Source organism: Gadus morhua, chromosome 20, assembly GCF_902167405.1.
Source record: "Gadus morhua chromosome 20, gadMor3.0, whole genome shotgun sequence".
NCBI classification, from domain to species: domain Eukaryota; kingdom Metazoa; phylum Chordata; class Actinopteri; order Gadiformes; family Gadidae; genus Gadus; species Gadus morhua.
This window is the reverse complement of record NC_044067.1, coordinates 2,605,909-2,627,116: the sequence shown is the minus strand read 5'-3', so window position 1 is coordinate 2,627,116 and position 21,208 is coordinate 2,605,909. Positions and strand designations below refer to the sequence as shown.

Here is a 21,208-nt window from a genome sequence, read left to right as displayed (position 1 = left end):
CTCCTCTAAGTTCAATTCCCCTATGTGTGGCTCTCATGCCGGCTCTTCATAATTCCTATGCAGTTGCTATGGAAACCCTCATCCCTTCTCCTCAGCCCTCCCGAAGCCTTCTCCTCAGCACCCGGTGAATTATGGGACACAGTTGCCTCCCTTACAGACAATTAACGGTCTATTTTTACACAAAGTGCGTAGAATAATCGTCTTTTGTACAAGCTGTCACTCCACGCTTGATCGGGGACCGCGTAGGACACGTGCACCCCCCACTTGTTTACATACAAATAATGAACAATAAGAGAGAGCTGCTTCATTATCCTCTCCCGGGATTAGCATTTCTGATGAGCTTTAATCCCGCTGGAGTCCCAACCAATCACGGCGCACACCGCACATCTCTCACAACTATCTCGCCAAATCCATCTTCAATATTTGAGATGCGATATTGAACAACTAATCAGCACTAGTCTCACAAATAAGACCTGATTAGTATTCAAAGTCTGACGGCAGACCGGCTGGAAGCTGGGTGACCCGTGGCTTTTCGCTTTCTGTCGCCTCGTGTTTGTTTCCATCGTGTAAATGGAGGCGGGGATCTGAGCTTATTAACCACTTATTAAAATCCTCTTCTCAAAGCCTCAGCTGTTTGCGCTAACCCCTTTTTCTTCAGTAAAATATCTCCATCACAAAACAAGACGGTAGTTGGTTTCCGTCCCAGACTCCGTGGTGTAACTCCTCCCACTTCAGTCGCTGATTTCCGTCCCAGACTCCGTGGCGTAACTCCTCCCCCTTCAGTCGTTGGTTTCCCTCCCAGACTCCGTAGCTCCTCCCACAGGGACTTCTGCTTTAATGCAGAAGGACTTCTGTTTTCTGCTGCTGCTATCACTGTGTGTTTACTGTCAGGGAGAGGAAGCAGCCTCTTCCTTTAACATTGATACAGGAACACATGTAGACCCAATATGAGATCACATCCTCAACAGAATTTTGTTCCCTTATGGCTTCAAGAAAGTAACTTGCAGGCTTTTGATTGGTCCATATTTATCTAAAACCCAATGGGGCTTTTCTACATTGAACACTAGACCTGCTCTATATGGTTTGTATTTGGACAGGTGTAGCTCTACCTGTGGACAGGTGTAGCTCAGAGCTCTACCTGAGGACAGGTGTAGCTCTACCTGAGGACAGGTGTAGCTCAGAGCTCTATCTGAGGACAGGTTTAGGCTTTACCTGAAGACAGGTGTAGCTCTACCTGAGGGCAGGCGTAGCTCTACCAGGGGACAGGTGTGGGCTCTACCTGGGGCCAGGTGTAGCTCTACCTCAGACCAGGTGTAGCTCTACCTGGGGACAGGTGTGGGCTCTACCTGGGGACAGGTGTAACTCTAGTTCAGGCCAGGTGTAGCTCTAGCTGGGGACAGGTGTGGGCTCTACCTGGGGACAGGTGTAGCTCTAGTTCAGACCAGGTGTAGCTCTACCTGGGACCAGGTGTAGCTCTAGTTCAGACCAGGTGTAGCTCTACCTGGGGCCAAGTGTAGCTCTACCTCAGACCAGGTGTAGCTCTACCTGGGGCCAGGTGTAGCTCTACCTGGGGCCAGGTGTAGCTCTAGCTCAGACCAGGTATAGCTCTAGCTCAGACCAGGTGTAGCTCTACCTCAGACCAGGTGTAGCTCTACCTCAGACCAGGTGTGTAGGCCCGCTTGTGCCAGTGTAAAGTCCCCTCCCTTGTGCGACCAGCACCTCTGTGTCAGGAAGTATCTGCGTCTCCCCACCACCACCACCACCACCCCACCCCACCCTAGTCCCCGTTCTCTGGGGAACAAAGCTGAATTAATTCTCCCCTGAACAGCCACCCCAAGCATACGGCCGTGTCTCTCGCATCCCTTTGTTTATTCTCAAGTGGAGAGTGTAGCTTTTGAACCGTATGTATTTCCATAAAGAGCTGATACGTAAATATACAATACGGGAACGGGGACTTCCCCCGGGGCTTGCAACAATAAAAGCGACTTAAAGTGCTGCTTCTGCTTTTGATTTGTTTGTTTTTATTGTTTTAAGTAGATGTGATGCACAACTCAACTGATGGGTAGTAAACGACCGTTTTAAGGAACAGTCTTCATGAAAGGAGTTTCTGCAGCCACAGTAGAGACCAGAAGTCTGCCTCATATTATTAATATTATCATCTCTTCTTCAGGGATGCATTACTCCACTAACGCATGGCCATCTAGGAACACAGCAAGTGAGGCGATGCATTAAATACAGCTTAGAGGAAGATAGAAGCATACATAAAGATAACATATCCCCCCCCCCACACACACACACGTCCTAGTAGAATAATAAATATATTGTTTGACTAAAATCTACAAAAACATACACTCCAACTCTAAAACCATATCAAGACATCTGACGTATTTACCTGTTTATAATAGAAAAACCAGCTCACTGGCATATATGGGTTGACATGGTACAGCAGGCTCACCAGAGTGTGTATTCGGTCACTAGGACTTCCTCTACATTGGCTCAGCATTTGATCATTTTTTAACATTCATGATTTGTTAGAAATTTATCTGCGATGGGGAAAGGAAACACGGCTGCACCTGTCGTATAATTCAGGTGACCGTCAACTGCAAACAATTATAATCAGCCCCAAGATGGAAAGCTACAAGACCGATAACTTAGTATGCAGTTATGGAAAAGGTAAGCATGTCGCTGTGTGAGATTAGGGGTTTCTATATGGCTCCGTGTTGATTACTGGAATGCACCACAAAATGCCAATTATAGATCTGATTTGTACACATGCCTGAAAGATCGTTATGTGTGTAGAATACAGTGTGTGCTTGTTTCTTCCACGGTCTATAAATGTAATATTTAATGTTATATAAATACTGCAGAAATGTGTGACATTAATACTATAGAAAATACTTGAAAACACCCTTTATATGAAACACTCTTTTCTTTTTCTGCAGCCTCAGCCCTCCTCTATGTTAAGTTTTTGACTTCCTAAACACAGAAACCCCTGGGAGGTTCCTCCACTAGTTGATTGTACGGATCTCAAGGCAGTGATATTTTGGAATACAATTTGGGTCCAGAGGACTCCTCCTCGTCCTCCAGTCAGAGAGATCCGTGGTGAAGTCCAGAGGACAACATGACGACGCAACAGTGCACCGACCGCATCGACGAAACAAACTAAGACCAATAAACAACAACCACCCAATCGCCCGACACCTCGTCCCTCCACCACGTCGGACCTCCTCCACGTCGGGCCTCCTCCACGGCGGACCTCCTCCACGTCGGACCTCCCCATCAGAGCGGGGCGTCGGCGTGCGGTACACCTCTGCTCTACATTTATCCCTGAACGAGCAACGCCTCGGCCCTGGTCAGAGTTCTCTCCACCCCTCCATGGGGTTGACACCACCGGCCGCAGAAGGACGGGCCGTGCCCCGGGTGTGGGGGGGGGGGGGGGGCTACTCTTTTTTTTGGATGTGGAACTCCTCGTGCCGGATGATCTTGTAGGTAATCCAGTAGAAAACGTTGAAGATGAGGAAGGCCAGGGGGAAGGCGGCCCGGGAGATGGTGTCTATCCTCTTGGCGCGGTCCACAAACTTCTTCCTCACCGTGTCTATGTCCTTCACGGCCGGCGGGGCGGGGCTAGGGGCGGAGGCCGCGTTCTTATTGGACGAGCCGTCCTTCATGGCCAGACACTGGGTGATGTTGTAGCCGGAGAAGTTGAAACGGCCTTCCCGCAGTTCTTCGTCCTGAGGAGACAGAGGCCAGGAAGTGGCTTTCAGGGAATTTTCAGTAGCATTAACTTAACGTTACCCTTAACTTTACGTTACCCTTAACTTTACGTTACGTGAGTACTTTACATTAATTACCCTTGATTTTACTTTTAGATGACATTAATTAATCATTTGTTAACATCAGTTAATGCAGTAATAAGCATTATCAGCTAAGGGCTAGGGTAAGTCTTGGTTAATTGGTTAGGGTTAACCTTAACCCTATTAAATAATGTATGACTTAATTACTTGGTTAACATGAACGACATTAGTAAATTATAACGAGACACATAGGGTAACTTAATTAACCGTTAGTTAATGCTTCTTACTACATAACCTCATAATGGTTAATTGCTGGCTAGGTAATGAATGTTTCCATCAAAGTCCACAGTCCAATGTCGACTTAACGGGGAACACAATTTAAATATATTTAAATTACTGTTCAAATTCACGTTCAACATTTGACTGGTGGTAAAACGGTGATATTTAGTTTTGTAGTGTGTTTATTTTTTACCCCAAATGTTTGCTTGCTACTAATCAATAATCAATATCAGCGGCCATACCTTCTGACTCCTCCTCTGTCTCCGCCTCAATCGGAGGAACTCTTTCTGTTGCCTGGAGACGAAATTAACTCCTGCGTATTCCAGCAGCGCAGCGAACACAAAGAGCAGACACACGGCCATCCAGATATCAATGGCCTTCACGTAGGAGACCTGCCGAGAGACAGAACCCACAGGGTTTAATGACAACACATCCGATGTCAAGCATCTTATCGGTACTAACACAGGCCGGCATGTATTATGCATGATGCACTTAATTCATTGCACCTTAATTCAAACTCGTCGTCATTGTAAATGAGGGAAACCTCAATGCCCTACGAGTTCAAATGAAGGTTTGAAATGAAATTTTCACCTCATTTAATTGTTTTGAATTTATTCACTGAAATGACTATTTCCTCTACACTAACGAGAAACAACAACAGTCCAAATTCTGTCACAAACCGTTCGTCTAAAACCCCCTCATCTTGTCCAGCCTTCAACAGGTCTCCGGCGCTCACTAATGGTTATATTCCCGTAGCTTTTTATTCTGAAGTGTTGACATCTAATTATAAGTTCACTCGCTTTGCGCGCTCGTCTTTAAGGAAAGTTTACCTGCTGTGTCTCCTAAATCACTGCTCATTATGAGCCCCGACGGCTCACTGGAGTGTCGGATCCATCGTATCTGCGTTCGCCGTATCATGAGGCGCCCGGGGAAATAATTGCGGCCTCAATTAGCAGCCAACAATATCAATGGAGGACTGGACCTATCCGTTTAGGAGTTTACCCCTAAGCTGCTTACCACTTTGCCTCCTAGCATCCTCTCTTTGCTAATCTCTGGGCTGCGATGTGCACAACCCTCTAAGAGTTGAGCAGGCGGACAGGACTTTTGGGCTATTTTGGAATTGGTTTACTTGTCTCCTCGCCTTTGAGTGTATTGGCGGGTCGTGGCTCTCTAAGCGGCTTCTCCAACTATCGATCAGCAGGTAAGAGCAGATAGTCCTTTTTTAGTCCCACAGTGGGGAAATTGGCAGGGTTACAGCAGCAAAGTGGAGAGTGCAGGTGTGTGATTGAGTCCTGTCAGGTGGGAGTCTCGGCCCAGGGGATCCTCAGGTGAGAGTTGACCCCGGATGTGGGGCTGAATGCCGTCGGCTGTAGTACCTTTCCATGCTAACACGCTAGGCCTACATGCTAATTCGGACAGCTTCAAAGGGTAGCGTCTCACCGCCCCACGTTAATAGCATACACAGCTATAAGCTGCTTAATAAGGTCCCCATTGTAATGAAAAAATATAGGAATGGTAATTATAAAACTGTTGCCTCTCATATTGTAAGTGTAATACAGAAAATGACCTAGTTTAGGCTCCCTCTATGAAATGATTGCAGTTTCCCATACTCTCCCTTTGAATAGCATATTATACATTTCGGCTATCTCCCCTTCACTCATATGGGGGATGTGAGTGAAGGGGAGATAGCGGGGAGGAGCTGTCCATCACAAACAGGACGACTTCTGTTCTTGGCAGCCGACTGCCGGTTCTGTTGCTGCAGCCGCTAAAAAACCAGCGTGTGTGTAATGTCAAAAGGGAATAGGACCAAATCCTTTATTTCAGAACAACACAGATCAACGGTGTTAAGCCGCTCACAGGAGCGACGCCGTGGGAGACGTCTGGAGGGTCTGTGGTGAGCGGGAACACGGGCCGTGACGCCAGACCGGCACCCAGCTGAGGAGCTCATCCTCCAGCCCGGAGAACGGCTCTATCGGCTCCGTTCAGCCCCGCCGTTCCTGCTCACTTTGGTTTTTCATTTTGTCGTTTCTGTGATTAAATTATTTCCGAGGGATGTTATTGGATTCACGGACCGCCGACCCCCCCCCCCCCCCCCCCCCCCCCTCCCCCTCGACAAAGCCTGGCATGTCGCGCCGGCTCCACGCCGGGCCAGCTGACACCGCTCGTTATATGCACCTCTGGTTATTACTAATTAAAAAATCCAGATGGTTGACTCAAAATCCGCCGCCCCGGTGATGCGCGGCTGGGCAGGCCCCTGAAGGCTCCCCCCCCCACCCCCCCCCACCATCATCGTCAGATGTTCCAACACCATGACTGCTTTAGCCGTCCAGCCAATCCGTTTGATCCAAGGTGACACACCGTGAGTCAGACCCCGGCTTCCTGTCATGATGAGCCAGGAGGGTTAGGGGGCATGTGGCTCGAGGACAGCCACAGGTAGGCCGTGGACGTGGGGGGGGTTCAAACCCTCGCCCCTGGACGGTCCTACCCTGATGGGATGTGATAGGACAGGGGATTCAGCCAATCAGTCATCAGCTTCCTATCATCCGTGGCTCCCTTGACCAGCTTAGGGGGAGGGGGGAGAGGGGGGAGAAGGGGGGGGGGGGAGAGGCATCCTGCCCCCTCCCGGTCGCCTCTCCCCATGGAACGCCGGGAATGGGCTGCTTTGACTGTGTGTTATCGGCCCGAGAGAGGGCGGGACTTCAGAGCATTCCCAGTGAGCGATATCAGCTCCAGTTAGACGGGTTTAGCAGCGGGAGAGGGAGGGGGGGAGGGAGGTGGAGAGAGAGAGGGAGAGGCGGAGAGAGCGGGGGAGAGAGAGGGGGATATGCACGTTTCCGATATTACTTTGTCAAATGTCAAAGTACTCCATATTGGTTCTCCTTGTCTCTGTTGTTGTTGTTGTTCCTGCCATGTCCTTATTAGGGTCAGAGTATCCATGGATACCTGTTATCACCATGGATACCTGTTGTTATCACCTTATTATGGTTCCTCCGTGGACCACTGACCTGAGCGACCCCAGCTCATAAGCGCAGGAGAGGAGGAGAGCGTATATTGTGGTCTGGTTGCCCGGATACGGGATAGACTAGGGGTGTGACGATATATCGCTATATCAAAACGTGACGAAATGCGTTGTTGAGACGAAAACATGGTTTGCGATATAATATATATATTTTTTTTAAAAATTACTAGACTAAGAAATTTTTTTTGCTTATTGCCATTTATGACAATATGATTAGTCTATACCATGTTACAATAACGCATCTTGTTTACATAATCATAAGGAATGGAAATATAGGGCAAATGGCATTGTTCTGCATATTGTGTCTTTAAAATAAACGACAATATTTTTTTCAATCAAGTTTTGTTCAAAATATCGTATCGCGAACCCCACATCGTGTATCGTATGGAATCGCGAGCTGAGTGAATCGACCTGCCCCCAGCTCACCTTGGGCAGCGAGGCGCGGGACCCCGAGCTCTGGGTGGTCATGGTGAGCACGGTGGTGATGCCCAGCGCCACGCGGGCGGGCGCGGCGTCCATGTTGATCCAGAAGGACACCCAGGACAGGATGACGATGAGCAGCGAGGGGATGTACATCTGGATCAGGTAGTAGCCCATCTGGCGCTCCAGGTGGAACTTCACCTCGATGCAGGTGAACTTACCTGTTCACCACGGGAACACAAACACCAGTTAGAGTTCTGTATGCTCTCGGGAGGGTGAGAGAGTTGTAAAAGGGACAGAGCGAGAGTTTGGCAAACGAAACAATCAAACGTTTCCCCGCGCTTTGAGAAGTGTGTCACACGTGCGTCTGTGTGACAGGCAGGAGGGATTTACCAAAACAACAACCGTCAGGCCGTGGACGCCCTGGTGAGATCTAAACTCTGAGGTAAATGTTGGAAAGCTTCTATCAGAGAGTGTTTCACTCACTGATAGCTGACAGATGGGCACCAGACGAATCTGCAACTCATGTTTATCTGCTCTGGCGTATGCTTCTGGCCCCCCTGCTGTTCGGACAGATACCAGCAGACCTCGCCCGGGTCGGGCCAATCACAGCCCTTTAACTACTGGGGGGCGGGTGTTGGCCTCACCGGTGTTGCAGTGCTCGGTGTTAGCATTAGCGTTAGCCTTACCGGGGTTGTAGCCTAGTGCTTGGTGTTAGCCTTAGCCTTGTTAGCGTTAGCCTCACCGGTGTTGTAGTGCTTGGTGCTAGTGTTAGCGTTAGCCTCACCTGTGTTGTAGCGTTAGCATTAGCCTCCCCTGTGTTGTAGTGCTTGGTGCTGTACGTTAGCGTCAGCATTAGAGTTAGCCTCACCGGTGTTGTAGTGCTTGGTGCATAAGCGTTAGCATTAGAGTTAGGCTCACCGGTGTTGTGGTGCTTGGTGCGTTAGCATTAGTGTTAGGCTCCACGGTGTTGTAGTGCTTGGTGCATAAGCGTTAATATTAGAGTTAGCCTCACCGGTGTTGTAGTGCTTGATGCAGTACGTTAGCTTAGCGGTAGCCTCACCAGTGTTGTAGTGCTTAGTACAGTATGTTAGCTTAGCGGTAGCCTCACCTGTGTTGTAGTGCTTGGTGCAGTCCGTTAGCTTAGTGCTAGCCTCCCCTGTGTTGTAGTGCTTGGTGCAGTACGTTAGCCTAGCGTTAGCCTCACCTGTGTTGTAGTGCTTGGTGCAGTACGTTAGCTTAGCGGTAGCCTCACCAGTGTTGTAGTGCTTAGTGCAGTACGTTAGCTTGGCGTTAGCCTCACCTGTGTTGTAGTGCTTGGTGCAGTACGTTAGCTTAGCGTTAGCCTCACCAGTGTTGTAGTGCTTGTCGCAGTACGTTAGCTTAGCGTTAGCCTCACCAGTGTTGTAGTGCTTGGTGCAGTAGCCCAGCTCCTTCTCGTCCTTCATGATGAACTGCGGCAGCGTCAGGCCCTCTGACACCTGCACGGCGCCGTTCTCCAGCCACTCAAACACCAGGTCGTTCATGGTGTAGCCGACTGGACCGGGGCGGGGGGGGGAGAGGAAGGGGTCAGGGTTAGTTCACCGTCGCTATCTGATGGGAAACAGACCAGGGTTATCGATCGGGGACGTCTGGGGCTTACAACTCTCCAGTTGCATGGTGCACGTCTGGACGTCCATCGGGAAGTTCTTCAGATCCATGGGGCAGGAGAGGATGAGCGTCAATCTGGAGCACGACACAGACGTCACAAACACAGAATACATTAAAGAACATGAGCATTATATCTCTCTTTTTGGAGTTTCCGTTTCCCCGAACAGAAGACTGTGATAGCGGTGGTGCTGAGCGCCCAAGGAACATGGATGCTCTCTCTCGCTTTCCCCTCGCTCATCTCGCACTCTCTCTCTTTCATGCCTCTCTCTCGCTCTCTCTCTGTCTCACTCTTGAACCCCTCTCTCTCATCTATCCCTGTTTCTCCTCTCCCCCTCTATCTATCTGTTTGTATCTTTCTCACTCCCCCTCTCTCTCTCTCTCTCTCTCTCTCTCTCTCCCTCTCTCTATCTCTCTCTCTCATTCTCTCATTCTCTCTCTCTCTCTCTCTCTCTCTCTCTCTCTCTCTCTCTCTCTCTCTTGCTCTCGTTCTCTCATCTCTCTCTCTCTCTCTCTCTCTCTCTCTCTCTCTCTCTCTCGCTCTTGCTCTCGTTCTCTCATCTCTCTCTCTCTCCATCCCCATCATTTTTCTCCCCTCTCTTCCCTCCCTCTCTCCCCCCCAGTAAAGAGGTCTCCCTCCAGCAGGTTCCTATCACCCTTTCATTAGTGCAACTTATTGTTTCTGAGATGCATTGTGGTCTGAAGTCGGCTCCCTCCCTCCCTCCCTCCCTCCCTCCCTCCCTCCCTCCCTCCCTTCCTCCCTCCCACCCGCCGTGCTCAAATGAAAAAGAAACGAAAGAGGAGTCCAACAGCCTTTCATCTCTCCCTGCTGACTGTCTCCCCCTCTCCTCCCCTGCTTGCCTCTCATCCTCTCCCCCTCTCTCCTCCCCCCTCTCCCCTCCCCTGGTCTGCCTCATCCTCTCCCCCTCTCCCCTCCCCCCTCTCCTCCCTTGGTCTTCCTCATCCTCTCACCCTCTCCTCCTCTCCTTCCCCTCTCATCCCACTCTCCCCCTCTCCTCCCCCTCCTCCCCCGGTCCGCCTCTCATCCTCTCACTCTCTCCCCGTCTCCGCCTCCTCTCCTCCCCCTCTCCTCCCTATCTCACCCTCTCTCATCCCCCTCTCATCCCTATCTCACCCTCTCTCCCCTCTCTCCTCCCCCTCTCACCCTCTCTCCCCTCTCTCCTCCCCCTCTCACCCTCTCTCCCCTCTCTCCTCCTCCTCACAGCTCCTGAAGACGACCTTCTAAATGGACTACGAAATGGATCTGCTTCTTATTGCATCATCTCTGAGAAAATGGAAAGGCCGCCATGACTGCGGCGGTCTTTAAAGTGGAATGAGAATGTTCTCCCCTAACAGTGCAGACTTTTGATCAATCGCTCTTCCCCCCCCCCCCCGTGCCCGAGGGCGGTAGATGTACACAAGAGGGGGCTGCCTGTTCTGGAAAAACCTTCACCGAGCGTTGTGTCATGGCGCCTTCGGAAAGTGAAATCAATGTACGAACGCTTTCACTTTGATCCTCCCTCTCCTCTGTAGGTGGACGGGGAGATGGGGGGGAGGAGATACGGCGTACCGTATGGATGGTCGGAGTTTCTGCACGGGAATGTTCTGATTCTAAGTCCGTCCTTCGTAGGCCTAAATATATTGGGATCCCGATCTCATGGAGCAGAACTCGCCAACGCCACATAGTATTGACCTACAGCACATAGTATCGAACTGGCCTTTCCTTTCCTCACCTTGTAAAACTTAAGAAGCCACTCAAAGCCCTTAACAATATTGCCTCACATTCACCCATTCATTCACACATTCACCCACCGACGGCGGAGTCAACCACGCAGGGCGACAGCCAGCTCGTGAGGAGCATTCAGGGTGAGGCGTCGTGCTCAGGGACACCTCGACACTCCACACACACCCACTCTTCCTCCTGAGCCACATGCCGCCCTCAAACACATCCATCCTTCGTCCCTATGCTGCTGTGATGGTGCGGCTGGTTCCTATGACAACGGGCCCGCCCCCCCCCCCGGCGGCAGCCGACCTGATGCTGTACAGGACCGTGCCGTCCTTGAAGATCCTCAGCAGCTTGTTGTCGGTGGTGACGTCGTGGAAGTTGGCGCCCTTCTCGTTGGCGAAGAAGAGGTCGGGCTTCCAGATGGAGTCCAGCATGGAGGGGTCCAGGTCCAGGGAGGAGTCGGGGTACTTGCTGTAGGCCAGCCGCGGGTCGTTCCACTTCTGCCGCAGGAAGATGTTCACCCTGTAGTCCTGGGGGGGGTGGAGGGGGGAGCGGGGGGGCATATGAAGCATTAGGACCTCAGATGGGGAGGGGGGGGGGGGGGTGTTGGTCCACACGAGGCTTTAGGATCTCAGAGGGGGGGTCCACAGCCTTCAGACCTCAGAGACGCTCAACATGGACGTTGGGCCGCTTTAAACCCCCCATGGAGCTGAGATGATTGGGACTGAACCGCTCCACTGGTTCAGTCTGCATGCGTCAGAGACCCCGGAGGGGAGAGGGGATACCCTGGACTGAACCCAGCGGAGGGAATGAACCCAGAGGGGACTGAACCCATAGGGGTCTGAACCCAGAGGGGTCTGAACCCAGCAGAGGGACTGAACCCAGCAGAGGGACTGAACCCAGCAGAGGGGACTGAACCCAGAGGGACTGAACCCAACAGAGGGACTGAACCCAGCAGAGGGACTGAACCCAGCAGAGGGGACTGAACCCAGAGGGGTCTGAACCCAGAGGGACTGAACCCAACAGAGGGACTGAACCCAGCAGAGGGACTGAACCCAGAGGGACTGAACCCAACAGAGGGACTGAACCCAGCAGAGGGACTGAACCCAGAGGGACTGAACCCAGAGGGACTGAACCCAACAGAGGGACTGAACCCAGCAGAGGGGACTGAACCCAGAGGGACTGAACCCAACAGAGGGACTGAACCCAGCAGAGGGACTGAACCCAGAGGGACTGAACCCAGAGGGACTGAACCCAGAGGGGACTGAACCCAGCAGAGGGACTGAACCCAGCAGAGGGACTGAACCCAGAGGGACTGAACACAACAGACGGACTGAACCCAGTAGAGGGACTGAACCCAGCGGAGGGACTGAACCCAGCAGAGGGACTGAACCCAGAGGGACTGAACCCAACAGAGGGACTGAACCCAACAGAGGGGACTGAACCTAAAGTATATTAGTGCCGCAGACAAGGGCAGTAATTAATTGAATAGGGATTATAGTTTTAATTATACGAATACTATGGATAAATAATAGAGATGAACTGCTTTTATTTTAAACTGGTCTCTGGATTCCCATTAGCAGACTGGTTTAATTTGATGCATAACTTTTTCGTAACGTCATTTACAATGGTGATGTTAATTTTTTTAATGTAATCGAATGCATTTGGTTATGCTTTCTTATGCTGCTTCGTTTCAAGTTTAATAAAAACGTATTGCCGTAGTATCTCCATAATATTGGACATTGGACTATTTACAATATTCACAACAAACTTTGCATAGCCTTTCTAAGATGATTTATTTTCAGAAGAGTCGGATTACCTGAACTCGATGGTCTATTTAAAACATGCAACTAAAGCTGTCAGGGAAGAAGGGATTCCTCCCTTTAGGTTTTCTGGAGGTCTTAATTTATTCAATATGTTTGCATCGGTCAGAAACATAATCCAAACAGAGGCAGCGACTGGTTCCCACCAGCCTGCCACGAGAAGGCTGGTGGGGACCAGCCTTCCTCTGGCTAAGACCGTGGTTCTCAAATGTTTGAGTGTAATTCAAATATTATCTGAATACTATCGATATGTAGCTGTCTGATCCGTACTGCGTTTATTGTATACTGTTCTCTGGATAACCATAAGAAAGACTGGTTTAATGTGAAGCAGGACATTTTGTAATGGGATGTTAACATGTGCTTGGAAACCAAAGACATTGATGTTGGGAAGGATTGATTGAGTTGATCAACCGAACAGATTCCAGGAGGAAGTTGGTCAGATGGGATGTCTCACCCTGGGGCTCTGCACAGACTCACAACTGTTGTGTGGTTGTGTGTGTGTTTGATTGATTGATTTGTGTGAACCTGTTTTGTTTGCATTCCTTTTTGTTTTGTACCTGTTTCCCTTTTACTCAGATAAGAACAACATTTCAAAAACAAATAATTGTCTTTTGATGCAATCGATTTCATGCAGGAATACATTTACTATCCTACTATTGTTGACGAAACGTGTCCAACCGGCGGGTAGATGACGCTGATCCCCGCGGGAGAAAGCCTTCAGAAGTCGATGAACAGAGCAGGCTCAGATGACTCACGTTCAACCACCAAGAGCCCATTCAGCATATCGGCTGTTCCAAACGTGTCTATTTATTCATTCTGCTTTGCTTCGCTTCCTGCTGCTTTGTCCTGTCAAACGTGCTTCGGTCCTGCCGAGTCTCCCCTCACACGCTGAGCTGCTCTGAATGCTCAAAAAACAACAATAATCTGGGGGCGCACGTTTGAGCCGGACTTCCGGCTGACTCCCGGGCTAGTTAATGTCGACGCCTCGGGCAGAGCTCTGGGTGTGTCCCTATCCCCCTTATCCGTCTGTGCCCCTTATCCCCCCCCCCCCACACACACACACACACTGTCCCTGTGTCCGCCCACCCACACATTGGCTGCACTTAAAGTGAATTATTAGCCGGTGTTCAACGGGTGAATTATTAAATCTGGACTCGCTCAACACGTGTACAACGGGGAGCCCAGGGAGGCTATCAATCCAATATTGTTTTTATAAGCCGTGTTGCTGTGAAGCCAATAAAAAAACACCTTTACGGACCGGCCAATACAGCGTTCATGACACCACTAAACCAGGTTATGGATAGACCAAACGCTGACGATAACTCCGGGGCAGGTTGGTCGTTTTGGACGGGTTAAGGTGGCGTTTTTCGCCTGTTAACACGGCCATTTTGGACAGGTAAAGGTGGCGTTGTTCGCCTGTTAACACGGCCATTTTGGACAGGTAACGGTGGCGTCGTTCGCCTGTAAACACTTGTCTACGCACACGGCGCTCCACTCACCATGGTGGTCTCTGCGATGGAACCAAAGCTGTTGATGAAGATGTTGCAGGTGACGTTGACGGGCGGACCTGCAGGGGAGGGGGACAGAGTGACACACGTCAATCAAACCCCCCTGAGTGTTTCGCCGTAGCGGACCCCGCGACAGAGCCGAGGCCGCGGAGAAAGGCATCACATGACACACGGCTACAGGGAGATGACAGCCAGGAAGCACAGGGTTGTTTCCTCTGATCCCGTGACTTCAGGAAGAGTTCTGAAAGACGAACAAACATCTGCAGGCGCCTTGGTGAGGAGCCGCTGGCGGTGTGGAGGAGACATAGGTGGATTATAGGATTAGAGATGTTTCTCTCGCTCTATTCATGAGATCTCAGCCCAGAAAGGGACATAATAGGACGTACGTGTATAGGAGAATACACTCACACTCTCCGGCACGTGCATGCATGCCCACGTGAGGACATGTACACACACATGCAACACACATATGCGCAACACACACGTGGGCACACACACACACACACATACACACACACACACACACACACACACACACACACACATACACACATCTGCGTGTGCACATAAACACACACACAAACAAAAACACAGACACACACACACACATACACACACACACACAAACATACATGCATACACAAACACACATCTGTGTATGCACAGGTGCACACAAACACACGCACACAGGCAAACACCGATAAAAAGGGGTTAAACGTGTGGTGCCACTATCAATGCAGAACACCTAACCTCCGAAGCTCCTCCAAACTACCTTAAATCTGTCTTAGGAGCGCAGGAGGAGTTTGTATTTCTGCTCTCACCCCGGACCCAATCTCAGCGAGAGACGTGCCACGCTGAGCCGTTTGAGGCCAGAGAATCCTGTTTTCCGCCAGTGGACCGAAGCGCTTGCTGAGTCTTTCTTCATCAATATTGCACGGGTCTCAGTATTAGTATTTGCCTCACTTTGTACTCAGGCAGCTGCATTAACCCGCGGTGGCAGAAAGAACCGTAAAACACAACAAACTGGGCAGCAGATCTAGGTCAGGCTCCGTCACTCGCTTCACACTCCTCCAAATTATGACCAGCAGGTCTCACGTATAATCACTTTCTCTCCTTTCATCTTTCTTTATTTATTTGGAAGGGCGTTTAATCAAATGAGTTCTCAACACGGAATAAAGCCAATTCTGCGGTGTGTGTAAAGCTGGCGTGCGGGTTTATAGGGAAGGACACAGGGATGGATTATGTGTTATAATTAAAACATTAAAACGTGCGATTAATTACCGTTTCTATTGACTGTTTGTTTTGACAGGTTGGTCACGTTTAATAAGCGACGAGCTGTATTATAAACCTGAAGCTTAATAAACGCGATGAAACAATGACTAGGAACGGGAACACGTTTTCCCGCTCTCGCTTCTCTCTGCTTCTATAATAAGTTCCTCCTGATTCATCTCTTCTTCTGTGGAAATGCCAGCCAGCATCTAAGCAGCGCGTTCCCTGGATCCTCTCATCTCTCGTGTCTTGTCAACTGTCTTGCATCCTCACCCCCTCGGATCACAAGAGAGATCTGGGCCATGCGTCTCTCGGCTGCGCTGCCATCCTGCTTACATTAACTAAGTGTAGGCCTACCACCACATCGTACACAGACACACATCTCATACCCAGCATCAGTTTAAAGCCTCTGTTAAATCCTTATGTTAACTAGCCGTCAGACTACATCTCAAACTCAGCCTCTGTTTTAATCCTTAACTAACTGTAGGCCTACCGCCTCCCACACACTTAATCCTTAACTAACTGTAGGCCTACCGCCTATCATACACAGACAGACAACTCATACCCAGCCTCTGTCTAAATCCTCTGTTACATGTAGCTTATGTTAACTAACTGTAGGCCTACCGCCCGTTTTACACAGACACATCTACATCCCTGTAGGCCTACATAACCAACCCAGCCTCTCTTTAAGTCCTTGGTTACATCCTTATATTAATTAATTGTAGGCCTATCGCCCGTCGTACATAGACGCATCTTCATAACTGTAGGCCTCCATCACAACCCAGCCTCTGTTTAAATCCTTGGTTCAATCCTTATACTAACTATGTGTAGGCCTACCACTCCATCGTACACAGACAAACATCTACAACACAAACCCAGCCTCTGTTGAAATCCTCGATACCATGTCATATTAACTAGTTGTAGACCTACTGCTCCGTCAAACCGCAGCCCCAACACATCGACAGAGTCCAGCTGACATCATTCGTCCTCTTAATGTGGGTTGAGACTCTTAATTGTGCCCCAGTTTTGTGGGGGGCAGGGGGTTAGGGGTTAGTCTGTCCTGGGGGAGGGGGGTCTAGGAGGGGCTAGGGGTTAGTCTGTCCTGGGGGGTCTAGGAGAGGCTAGGGGTTAGCCTACCCTTGAGGTTCTCGGTTCTAACCCCAATGCATGCAGTCCATCTGCATCCTTGAGCAAGGCGTCAAACCCTCTGCCTTCCCTTTGATGACATAACACAAACATAAATGCCTTCCAATTAAAAGTCTCTGCTGATTAACTCAATGACTAAATTGCCATCACTTTTTGCCGTCATGCGTGACACTGAGGGGCCAACAGGGACACTGAGGGGCCAACAGAGACAGTGAGGGCCCCGCAGAGAGAGTTAGGGGCCCACAGAGAGAGACAGCCCGCAGCCCTGCTGGGTGGTACGGTAGGGAGGTGGGAACAAGCCGATGGCCCCTCAGAGGGACCTGTCGTCTGTCGCGAGGGGCAATCTACGGCCTGCTTCGGAAGAGTTCCTGTATCTTTTTATTCTGAAGCGAGGAGAGCCTGAGTCTTCACATGGTCGCAAATATCTCCAGATGTCACAGATGTAAATTATTCTGTTTGAAATAGTTACGTCTCTGCTCATGGTGATGGAAGCTGAGAGGAGGAGAGTGCTTGTGATGTTGGTGGTGACGAAAGGGGCAGTCGTATACTTGAATGAAGAAAAAATAAGATTGGAACCCACCTTTGAAATTCGGTCGTATTCGTGCGTCGTAGCCCGAGGTTCGACCCATTAATGAATCTAGAAAGTCCGACGGAGACATGTTCGATGCTCGGGACTCGTGTTCCTTGGCATCGACCGACCTACAACAGTCACCACGTCGGTTACTGACAGGCTCCAGAAAGTCATTTAATGGGAAACATGTTCGGCGAATGCTTGCTTTGATTTCGATGTTTTCATCTCCCTGGTGATTACAATATAGGACACTATTTCAAATATAAAACACACATAGGCCTATACTTTAAGTGATCGAATATAGGGCACAGTTATTATTAGTTATTTAAAATTTACCTAATGCATCTGACTATCTTATGTCGCTTCAATTTCAGTTTTCATGCAATCATATTTCCTTCATATCTCCATAAATCAACACTGTTCACGAACTTCGCGTCGCCATGGCCAGATGATTAATGTTCAGAAGAGTCGGATTACCTGAACTTGATGGTCTCCATAAAACATGCAACTAAAGCTGTCAGGACTTGTACGAAGAAGCGATTCATTCCTTTAGGTTTTCTGGAGGTCTTAATTTCTTAATTTCTTCCATATGTTGGCGTCAGTCAGAAACATAATCCACCCCGGGACGCAGCCATCCTCCTGACCGAGTCGACGGTTCTCAAATGTTTCTGTGTGAAATAAAAACGCAGGAGACACTCCAGGATATAGCCCCGAATCATTGTTTAGTTTTGAGGAAACTCCGACGGGGAGAAGCGGACCGCTGAGCGGCAGCAGGTAAGCGGAACCATCACGTCGCGTGTGGCGACGTCGCCTGACGCGGTGGTTTGGAATCCGTTTGGCGACCGCGCGTTTCTGCGTCCTGACGGGTGAGCGGGTCCTTACTCACTGAGGAGAGACGTGTTCCTCAGGTAGAGGAACCTCCGCTGTGGAGGAATGGGAAAGGAACGCCTTTTTTCTCTTCATTTCAGCACTTGGAAAGCTCTCGGCGCCTTTACGCGCAGGCGCAAGGCTTCAAACCGGGGGATGCACGTGAGATGGGTTTGAATCGAGTCCAACGCACGACGGTGGCGACGCGTTCACAACACTAGAAACTTTCCTCGTTATCCCCCATGACGTATTTATTGTAATTTTTCCACGCACTTCTTCTGCGTGCATTTATCAAATGGAAATCAAATATTGTAGAAGTGTCCAAGGTGATATGCTGTATATGTGTGTGCGTGTATATGTGTGCGTGCGCTGTAAGTGCGTGTGTGTCTATGTACCAGACGAGCCGTCCTCGTGACGGGCTCCTTGGCTGCAGGTGAACTAATGTAAACAGAGGGGACAGCGGCCAAGAGCCCCTGGGAAAGTATTGGGTGGCCTGGTTGCCCTGGAAACAGATGTATTTTTCCCGAGGCGAGGCACATCGTTGGAAACGCTGAAAGGTTGGCCTCCCAGCGCGTGATGCAGACCGACTGACTGACAGACCCAATCACGCGCAGACAGACGCGGGGCCGCGCTATCGCCGCGGTCAGACGCGCGAATTGGGATTCGATTAAAAACATCTAAAAACTCGGGTAATAGCGGCGCTCACTCGTTGATTCACCGCGTTTCCATCCGCGCTCCGGCTGCTCCGTGGACAGTCTCAGGCTTAGTAGGGAAGATAGTGCAGAGGTATGTATGCGTGTGTGTAGAATGTAGTATACTGTAGATGTGTGCATTTTTGTCGAACATAAAGCTGTGTGTGTGTTGTGGAACACAGTATAGATGTGTGTGTGGTAAGGTATTATAGAACAGAGTAAAGGTGCGTGTAGGTGTGTGTCTAGAGTGTGTCAGAACACACTATAGGTGTGTGTGTGTGTGTGTGTGTGTGTGTGTTTGTGTGGATGTGTGTGTGTGTGTGTGTGTGTGAAGAACACAATCAATATTTGTGTGTGTTTGTGTGTGTTGTAGAAGCCAGTATATATGTGTGAGTTCATGTTTTTATGTGTGTGTGTGTGTGTGTGTGAGTGCCCATGCATGTGTCCGTGCGTGTGCGTCCGTGCATGTGCGTGCATGTGTGTGCGTGGGTTGAAAGCGCTCGGGCGGCCGTGGCGCCGGCGGTGACTCACCCCGCAGCGCGCCTCGTGCGCCCCGCGGCGTCCGGTGACAGCGGGATCAGTCGCCGCTGGCCTCAGCGCCAGACGCGCCGCTCCCCCGGGAGGACGAGAGGGAGTGACAGGTGACGGCGGTCCTGATGCGCCGACGCGCCCGCGGCCCGTCAGACACGTCCGCCCCCCCCCCTGGGGTCTGACCGGCCCCTCCCAGACCAGGGGCCCCCGGAGCCGGGTGAGGGGCCGCAGGAACCTGGGAACGCAGGAACCAGGTGCTGCAGGAGCCAGGGGCCGGGTAGGGCGCCACAGGAGCCAGGGGCCGTAGGGACACGGGGCCCAAGGAAACAGGGGCCACAGGAACAAGGAACCAGGGGCGCCAGGAACCAGGGGCGCCAGGAACCAGGGCCCCTGGTTCCTTGTTCCTGGGGCCCCTGGTTCCTGTGGCACCCCCGCACGGCCCCTGGTTCCTGCAGCAACTTGTTCCTGTGGCCCCCCACCCGGCCACTGGCCCCTTCCTGGTTCCTGCGGCCCCCACCCAGCCCCTGGTTCCTGTGGCCCCTGGAACCATGGGCCCCAGGAACCAGGGGCCGGGCGGGGGGGGGCACACAACGCGGTGACACTGACGTAAGGATGAGGTGTCGTGGTTACCGTCGCCATGGAGACCGCGGGTTACGGAGAGCGATAACAGTCAAGAAGTGGCTTTAGGATTCCTTCTTCATCTTCTTCAGGTCCTTAGTGCGTAGGAAACCACACTATTGTTATCCTTCATGTTCATCATGTTTTACTTTTGTCCTCTTCATCTTCTTGTCGTCTCAATACTCATTTTTATCCTTCATCTTCTTCTGATTCTTCTTCATACTCTTCACGTCATGCCTCTTTGTCTTCTTCATCTTCTTGTTGTCTATATGCTGATATTCTTCTCCATCCTTTTCATATTCTTAACGTTTGACTTCTTTGTCCTCTTCATCTTCTTCTGATTCTTCTTCACATTCATCGTGTCTCACCCCTTGGTCCTCTTCCTCTTCCTCGGTGTCTTGATGCCGCTCATCTGAAGGACGACCTTCTCTTGGTTCTATGAACAACGCGTCGTGTTTCCGTTTCAGTGGAACACACGGAGCGTACGGAGGCCATCTTTGATCAGAGCTAGACTGATGAAACCAAACTTAATTGGCGGCCTGCTCAGACGCCGCCGTATGCGACCTACGACCCCCCCCCCCCCGCGTGTGTGTGTCTTCCCTTTAATGAGCGAGGGGCTCCCCGGGGAGGGGTCAGGCCCACCTGGCCCTAAACTCATTTATTCTCCGTCACAAAGACAGCTCTGTTTGACCCCCCCCCGCTGCGACGCGATTGGTCATTAGTCTCCGGGAACAGACAACCTCTCCTCAGGCGGGGCGGGAAACGACCGCTTGAAACGTCTGGTTGAGACGGAGGTGGAGGTGGTGGAGGTGGAGGAGGTGGGGGTGGAGGTGGTGGAGGTGTTATGGAGGAGGAGGTGGGGGTGGTGGTGGTAGTGGTGGTGGAGCTGGTGGTGATTGAGGAGATGGTGATGTTAGAGGTGGTGGTGATGGAGGTGGTTGTGGTGGTGGTGGTGGAGGAGGAGGTGGTGATGGTGGTGGTGGTGGTGATAGTGGTGGAGGTGGTGTTAGTGGTGGGGGTGAGGGAGGTTGTGGGGGTGTTGGTGGTGTTAGTGTTAGTGGTGTGGATGGTGGTGGAGGTTGTGGAGTTGCTGGTGGTTGTGGAGGTGGTAGTGGAGGGGGTGGTGGTGGTGGTGGTGGTGGCAGTGGTGATGGCGGTGGTGGTGGTGGTGGTGGTGGTGGTGCTGGTGGAGGAGGAGGTGGCAGGCGAACAAAGATCTGTATTTTCTCCCTCTTTGTGGAGAGCAGAATAATCCTCTGACAGGACTTGTCCGTAGCAACCGCTTGGCTCCTGTCCTT

General features: G+C 50.8%; 1 protein-coding gene across 2 annotated transcripts; it reads right to left on the bottom strand.

The window, feature by feature from the left end:
• Nucleotides 1–2,001: 2,001 nt before the first annotated feature.
• Nucleotides 2,002–18,257, bottom strand: glra2 (glycine receptor, alpha 2). Of its 2 annotated transcripts, XM_030344158.1 has the most exons (9): nt 17,680–18,257; nt 17,212–17,330; nt 14,208–14,275; nt 11,192–11,415; nt 9,155–9,237; nt 8,912–9,049; nt 7,519–7,733; nt 4,316–4,465; nt 2,002–3,731 (listed from the first exon to the last, which is right to left on the bottom strand). In XM_030344158.1, exons 1-9 carry the CDS (start codon nt 17,745–17,747, stop codon nt 3,441–3,443), a joined length of 1,356 nt encoding a protein of 451 aa, XP_030200018.1. In that variant the 5' UTR covers nt 17,748–18,257; the 3' UTR covers nt 2,002–3,440. The 2 variants fall into 2 exon arrangements, with proteins under 2 accessions (XP_030200018.1, XP_030200019.1); XM_030344159.1 differs by lacking the exons at nt 14,208–14,275; nt 17,212–17,330; nt 17,680–18,257 and adding an exon at nt 13,464–13,675.
• Between the last annotated feature and the right edge of the window lie 2,951 nt (nt 18,258–21,208).